This window comes from Ranitomeya variabilis, chromosome 1 (genome assembly GCF_051348905.1).
Source record: "Ranitomeya variabilis isolate aRanVar5 chromosome 1, aRanVar5.hap1, whole genome shotgun sequence".
NCBI lineage: Eukaryota > Metazoa > Chordata > Amphibia > Anura > Dendrobatidae > Ranitomeya > Ranitomeya variabilis.
In genome coordinates this window covers 1,105,945,654-1,105,953,490 of record NC_135232.1, presented here as the reverse complement: position 1 = coordinate 1,105,953,490, position 7,837 = coordinate 1,105,945,654, and the positions used below count along the sequence as shown (strand labels likewise).

The following is a 7,837-nucleotide window of genomic DNA, read 5'->3' as shown; positions in this document are numbered from 1 at the left end:
ACCGCTAGATACTGAGCCTGCGCCCCCTCCGTTTCCTTCATTCCCCAGTTGCTTACAGCCGGCAGCGGTCACATTAGCAGCGGTCACATTAGCATCGCCCCCCGTTGTAAGCTTTATCTCCCCCAGATACTGCGTGGGACACTCCTTATATCGGACTACGACGGATCAGGGAATATACTTTTGCTTTTTTATTTTATTTTTATTACAGAAGATCGAGGGCTTCGCTTTGGAATGGCGGAACAATAAAAATATTATCAAAACTGTGTGGTGTTTTATTTCATTAAAATACTTTTTTCTTCATGTGTGTGTGTTTATTTAACCCTTTATCTACTATAGGATTAGTAAAGGAGAGGCGTCTTATTGATGCCTCTCCATTACTAAGACGGCTTAACGTCACCTTACAATAGCAAGGTGACATTAACCTCTCATTACCCCGCTTGCCAACGCTACAGGGCAAGTGGGAAGAGCTGGGCAAAGCGCCAGAATTGGCACATCTATTAGAGGTGCCTTTTCTGAGCAGCTGCAGGCTGCTGTTTTTAGGGTGGGGGGGCCCAATATCCATGGCCCCTTATAAGCCTGAGAATAGCAGCCCCCAGCTGTGAGCTTTAGCAAGGCTGTTTGTCAAAAATGGGGGGGACCCCACGCCGTTTTTTAAAATTATTTATTTAAATAATTTTTAAAAAAGCGTGGGGACCCCTCTGTTCTTGATAACCAGCCTTGCTGAAGCTGACAGCTGGGGGTTGCAGCCCCCAGCTGCGAGTTTTGTCTGACTGGTTATCAAAATTAGGGGGAACCCACGCCGTTTTTTTTTAAATTATTTATTTATAGCGCAGAAGCGGCAGATGAAAACTCCCATCCGCCGATCCTGCTTTCACTGTAATTAGTGTCTGTAGGTGTCAGATGATGGGAGCAGTAGTCCCATCAGCTGACACCAGTGACCGGAGGTGAGTTTACACCTCCGATCACAGCTGAGCGCTTACTCTGTCTCCTGACAGCGGGGAGCCGTGGCGCTCTGACCGGTGGTGTTTGCCGCGCTGTCATGCATATGATAGCGTGTCAAACACTGTAATGTCGGACCCCCCATTCAAGTGAATGGGGTTCAGGTCCGCTCAGCTGGATGACAGGATACATAGACGCACCATGCAGCCTGCCATCTAGATGTAGCAGAGCCGAGTGTGACGTCACATCCGGCTCTCCATAACTTTTCTGCAGCAAATACACTGCAAGAAAAGTCAACCTAGCGTATTTGCAGCATTTTTTCACCATCCATTCAAGTCAATGGGTGGAAAACGCAGCAAAAACGCTGAAAGAAGTGACATGCCCTATGTCATAAAAATGCTGCAAAGCACAAAATCCTGGTGACACAAAAACCCAATGTGTGTGCATGAGATTTCTGAAATCTCATAGGCTTTGCTGGTGCTGTAAAAAGCAGCTGAAAATTAACATAAAAAAGCAGCAAAAACGCCCTGTGTGAACTTACCCGAAAGGTCATTTTTCCATTTAAAGGGAACCTGTCACTTGTCATAAATAAATATTTTTTTCTTACCTGATCTAAATTAAATGTCGCTGTTCTCCTGAATCAGGTGTTTTATTTTTCTTTTGTTCCTGATATACGGTCCTCTAGTCTTTTTTGTCAAGTGGGTGTGGTCATCAACTATTTTCTATGGGAGGCTTATTGAGGACCATGCCCAGTTGGCTACAAAAGAGAAACAAGGGTCATATCTCAGGAACAGAGAGGCGCAGGAACCAAAAAAAAAAGGATCGCCAGATTCATCGTCATTTACAACAGGGGAAAAAATACATATTAATGGCAAGTGACCGCTATTCTTTAATGAAGTCTATTCCCTGATTCAGTGTAAGAATTCCCCTGTGTACAAACCACAATGAATGCAAGAGCCGAAAAGACCGACGCGGACCGCAGCCCCCATCAATCACAACCCCATTAGCATCGTCAAATATTCATGAACGCAGTATATACTATCAAGTACACAAATGCCGCACATGTCCCCTATACCATGAATTCTGCACATGCCCCACTTACCATTTCTAGCCCCCCGGTGTCATATTATGTGGGGAACGAGACCTTTAGGACCCTTTAAACATTTGGATCTTGTGCAATCTTTCAATTGACAGCCTGGGTTCTGCAAAAATCCTGATTAACCCCTATGCAATATTCAAAGCAGCCTTTTTATATCACGTGTGTATAATTATAATAAACAGTAAATTATGTAAAAAAAAAAATCATAAAAATGTATATTTAATGTTACAGTCACTGATATAATACTGCACTTGAGAGAAGTAAATAAATACATAGATTCTTTATATTTACACAATGCACTAATATAATGTAACCACAGAAACACAAACTCTGTCTGAATCCATATCCTGACATGTAAGAGCACTTGATTCCTTAAAGCAATGAGACCAATACCTTCTTGGGGTAGGGCACTACAGATACCAATGGAGGGGATGTATTAATTTGCAGGGGCTGGGGGCTGGTAATGTTCTGCTACACACATGGGGGCACTGTGGACATCTCACAAGCAGCATATAGGGCTTTGTATCATGAGTTGCTTTTTTTTTGGTATTATGTGTTTTAGAAACACTGAGCAGCTTTACAGAAGGATTACTCAGTCTCACAGGCAGCAATGAGTGATTATAGCAGTGGATGCCTTATTGTGAGCCTCTTTAACCCTTTCAATAGCTGATTTAGGTTTTACATTTATATAACATTCGGTCCTTACATAACCCGCTCGTTAGGGTTGAAATCATTGTGAAGCTTGATGACATCTGGAGGGATAATAATGCAAGGCAGATAGTAACAATATATCAAGGGGGGGGGGTTCATCATGAGCAGTTGGATGGTTTTTTTTATATGTTGCAGTTATATTAATTAAAAAATGTGATGCTCATGGCAAACAACGGGTCCAGGCTAGGACATAAAAGAAAAGGTACAGGAGAAAAAAAGCAATAGTTTTCTTCTGCACCAGTTTCAAGAATTCCTCCAATAATATATGAACTATGACTGTATGATATTATAATATTTCTGAGAGTGTGTTACCACGACCCACCTGTAGAGACCATATGAACTATGACTGTATGATATTAAATATAATATTTGTGAGAGCGTGACCAACCTGTAGAGACGATATGCCTGGATCTGAGTAAAGTGCTTAAAACAATGTAAACATGGCAATAAAACAATAATGTTGTCCCCATATATAAAACACAACAAACACTCACATAACTTTAATATAGGTATACTATAGTGTCATGATAACTTACTTATTTGAAATGTATGGGAAGGAGTGATGACACCAAATGATAATATATCATTATAACCAGACATGACTCGGTCAACAAGAGAAACATTGGTTTAATGGAACCCATTGGGCATGGAAGGGTTAATTTTATGGAGTGAAATCTCAGTGTCACAGTCCAGCTCACACATTGAACTGGTGGCCACCTCAATGTTTGCAGATGTTTGTGAGATCTGAGACATGCGGTCAAAAGCCTCATCGTTTTCATCTATACAGCCCACCACGTTGGGTATCATATTGACATAGGCTGTCACAATATCCTTGTGGAATATGGTATCTTGGTTGTAGGATATTAACTCATTGCTGATATTGACCGTTTCGACAGGGGTGGTAGAACACCAATGTCCACATCCTAGAAGACTGGAGAAGACCTTGCGGAAATCAGCATTGAAAGCATAGATGATAGGGTTCAAAGAAGAGTTAGCCCAACCAAACCAGACAAAAATGTCAAATGTGGTCTCACTGACACAAGGCAGTCCAGCTTGGGGGTCTCCAGGTGGCCTGTCACAGAAAGGAACCATGCAATTCAAGATAAAAAATGGTAACCAGCAACACACAAATACCCCCATGATCACAGACAGGGTTTTTAAAACTTTTGTCTCCTTCTTGATGGAAGTTTTCAGGCTACTATGGTGGGATCTGCAGTCAATACGATTGCTCCTGCAGCTTTGGGCATGTTCTGCTGCTCTTTCCAAGGTGGATATCCTCCTGATCTGGATCTGCGCGATCCTGTAGATCCTGGTGTAGGTGACAATCATAATAGCTACTGGTATGTAAAAACTGATCAGGGAGGAAGAGATTGCATACGTCCTATTCAAGCTGGAATCGCAGTTTTCTGCAGTCTGGTTGTGAATGTCTGGAGCATCTTTTCTATCTCTGTGCCAGTTCAGCTGCACGGGTATGAAGGAAATCAAGACAGACAAAGTCCATGCAGCGCTGACCATCAGCAATGCCACCTTCTGGGTCATCTTCCTCTCATACCTAAAGGGGCTGGAGATTGCCCAGTATCTGTCCACACTAATGACACACAGGTTGAGGATAGAAGCTGTGGAGCACATGATGTCAAACGCCACCCAGATGTTGCAGAACTCACCAAATGGCCAGTGACCTGCAACTTCTGCTACAGCTTTCCAAGGCATCACCAAGAGGGCTACCAGAAGATCAGAGACAGCTAGAGACACAATGAAAATATTGGTGACTCTGTTACGTAAGTGTCTAAACCTCATGACAGCTGTACATACCAAGATGTTACCGAAAAGGGTCCACAAGATGAGTAGGGACAGAAGACTCCCTGTGATGATTTGTCCTGCCACCAGTTCCCTTCTCTGCTGAACTTCTTGGAAAAGGCTCCTATTCACTAACATCTCTGGATACTTTACACTCTGTTACTCCTCTCCAAGCTGAAATTGGGGGACCATAGAAGAACCCATAGTGCCACCCTGGTAGGATGGGCAGCAGGACAAGTACCCTCCATGTAAGAGCAGTTCTTCTAGCCCCCTGCGTTGTCTTCTTCTCTGGAGAGCTTGCAGTCTATGCTAAGAGCTGTCTGTAGGACACAGCTGCAGAAAGCCACCCAGCTGGAGACAGACCAGCTTCCAGATCCTGGAGCCTTCTTAGACATTATTACCAAGAAGCTTGCAATCCACTTGTCTTGTCTTAGACTTGTTCTCTTCTTCTGCTCTCAGACTCTTAGAAACTTGGCTGGCTGATATCCATCCAACATGAGAAGTCCTCCAGATTTCAGGCACATTGTGGAGCACATTTTATACATCCAAGCCTTGTAATCTCCTCTGCTGCAGTCTCATCATTAACCCTCTCCTTGTAGTGTAGCAGGCACTGGCACAATGAGAACACCTGCCTGGTGGGTCTGGTGGATGGTAATGAATTCCTCAGGATGCTGCTAGCAGTCACTCCAGCCCCAAGTGAGACGTGAAGGACATGTTGGTGCCTTAGGGCCAGCAGTGTCTGTCCTCCTCCACCCCCTGCACACATCCAACGCTGCTTCTATTTCTGCCTCATATCAAAGTGTCTCCATCAGTCATTTCTTTTTTTTATCCAGGTTTTATGTAGTAATGGCATTATTGTGTCGCACATAAAGCTTATCTATGGCAAACACATTATTATTGTGCTCCCTGGCCATTTATGACTCAACACCCTCTTTGTACACAGGTTATATGACTGTTGTGTGGCTATTTTCTGCCGCCTATGACCTAAAACCTTCTGAACCTATCAGGATCACTAGTATCTCCCACTTCAATAGCACCAGTAAAACATTTCATCTGCACAGAAAAAAAGGCAAAGAAAATCTATATATGAATGGCAGCAATGATTGCATATTGTACCCATACAGTGATACCTATGTACCCCGGTGTCTTGGGCTCGGTGTATAGCCACATTCACATCCTGCAGTTTTTATACGGTCTGCTTTATAAGACAGCATGACTGTAATACCTATATAGCACCTTAGTTTCTGTACATGCAGTTGTGGTGGGGGAACTATAAGTCCCAGCACTGCATATTAGCATCTGATTTATAGAGATTACATTCAGGCTATGTGCACACGTTGCGGAATGGGGTGCGGAATCTCCTGGCAGAAACCGCAGGTGCAGATTTGCCGCGGATTTTCTGCGGATTTTCTGCGGTTTTTATTTGGAATTGATGCGGATTTTGTGCGGATTTTCTGCGGTTTTTCCCAATGCGGATTTCTATAATGGAGGGGTGCAGAAACGCTGCAGATCCATCCGCACAAAAGAAGTGACATGCACTTCTTTTAAATCCGCAGCGTTTCCGCATGGATTTTTCTGCACCGTTAGCACAGCTTTTTCTTTTTTTCCCATTGATTTGCATTGTACTGTAAATTACAGTGCGGATCTGCAGCGTTTCTGCGCGGAAAAATCCGCTGCAGATCCGCACTAAATCCGCATCGTGTGCACATAGCCTTACACTTATCAGCTATTACATGGTGCTGCAGGTAGTAAAATAAATGTTATGTTATTACAATCACTAGTATAAGCCCCGGCATGTCCCTATTTGTCTAGATATTAGACACACATTTATTATTCAGATATTATGTAGCATCGACTTTGGGCTCATTCAGTCCGAGGGCGATCCTACAAAACACTGGATAGCACTTAGACCAATGTTAGCCTATGGGGATATACATTTTTCAACTGGGACCGAGTCTGTCTGAAGAAAAAATGTCAGCACGCACGAGATGCATCCGATTATCGGATCACACTCAGCCATGCAAATCAGTGGAAAAAAATCGGACTGCACTCAGATGACATCTGAGTGCAGTCCGATTTTCACAGACTGACAGAATGAAGAAGATGGGGAAGTTTTTATTTCCACCTTCTCCACATCCATGAAAAATCGGAGCACGCTATGATCACACTCTGATCAAGCTCCGATCAGAGTGTGATTAGCATAATCGGAGCGATTTTCTCGGATGAGACAAAATATAGGCGTGTGACTATATTCTTAGAGAAAGAAATACATTATTATTAGTGATGAGCAAATGTGCTCGTTTGTTAGGTAATCCCTGCATGTGTTGTGGCTGTCGAACAGCGGCGAGACATGCAGCCGCGGGGACTCAAACATATTTTTCGATCACGCCGAAGACACTCGGTTCCTTATCCCAGCATGCTCGCTCATCACTAACTATTATAGATTGTATTTCTGGATAGAAGGTAGAACTGTAAGTCCCAGCTACATAATACTATAGTTTAAGCTTCAGTTACCTATATAATAGTTGCTGTAATATGCTTTATATGTCAGTATGAGACTAGAAAGCAAAGTCATTTTACTCAGTAGTGGATCTCTTCAGAGAAGAAGCATTCCGCAAGGCGTCAGTGCAGGGATGAACCATTAAGACTGTAAGAGATAAATGTGTATAGCTGGTAATTATAATACCAAGACATTCTCTACATTCACTGATAACTGTAAAATGATCAGTCTTTATAACGTATGTAGGTTTCTCCAGCTTAAAAAAAAATCAGACAGAAGACAAAAGTGCCCTAGTTTTATGGACTGTCCAGGAATTTCTGTACAGTTGGTAACCCTGTGATAGAACAGTAAGTCCCAGCATGCCTTAGCATTTTTGCATAGGGTACAATTCAGGAAAACCAAATGTATTCATCAAGGACATATTTAAAGGGGCAGGATTGGCATTTGCCCAGGGTGCATCCAGCAGGGAGTCGCCCTTGGGCCGCTTACTATGGTGGCCTGAGGTGACTACCTGGTAACTGCACTTAGCACCCCCCCAGGAATAGAGGCAGTTGGCCATTCTCTGAGCGGCTGTCAAGTCGAAAGCCAGTTCAGAGAATGTGCAGACAGCAAGCTCCCAGTGTTCAACTGTACTTGCGTCTTTCACACTGCTGACATCACTCCTCAGCGTTGTGTAGGCATCGGAAGTTTGATGTAGTAAATGCTTCAATGGAGCTGACACCAATAATTTATTGTAATTAGGGGAAGGGGGAATAAATTTAACTACAAAGAATAAGGAGAGAGGGTGGCAG

General features: G+C 43.2%; 1 protein-coding gene across 1 annotated transcript; it reads right to left on the bottom strand.

The window, feature by feature from the left end:
* Positions 1-2,240: 2,240 nt before the first annotated feature.
* Positions 2,241-5,464, bottom strand: DRD5 (dopamine receptor D5). The gene has a single exon (XM_077280146.1). The coding sequence runs from the start codon at positions 4,682-4,684 to the stop codon at positions 3,377-3,379; it is 1,308 nt and encodes a 435-aa protein (XP_077136261.1). The 5' UTR covers positions 4,685-5,464; the 3' UTR covers positions 2,241-3,376.
* Positions 5,465-7,837: the final 2,373 nt, after the last annotated feature.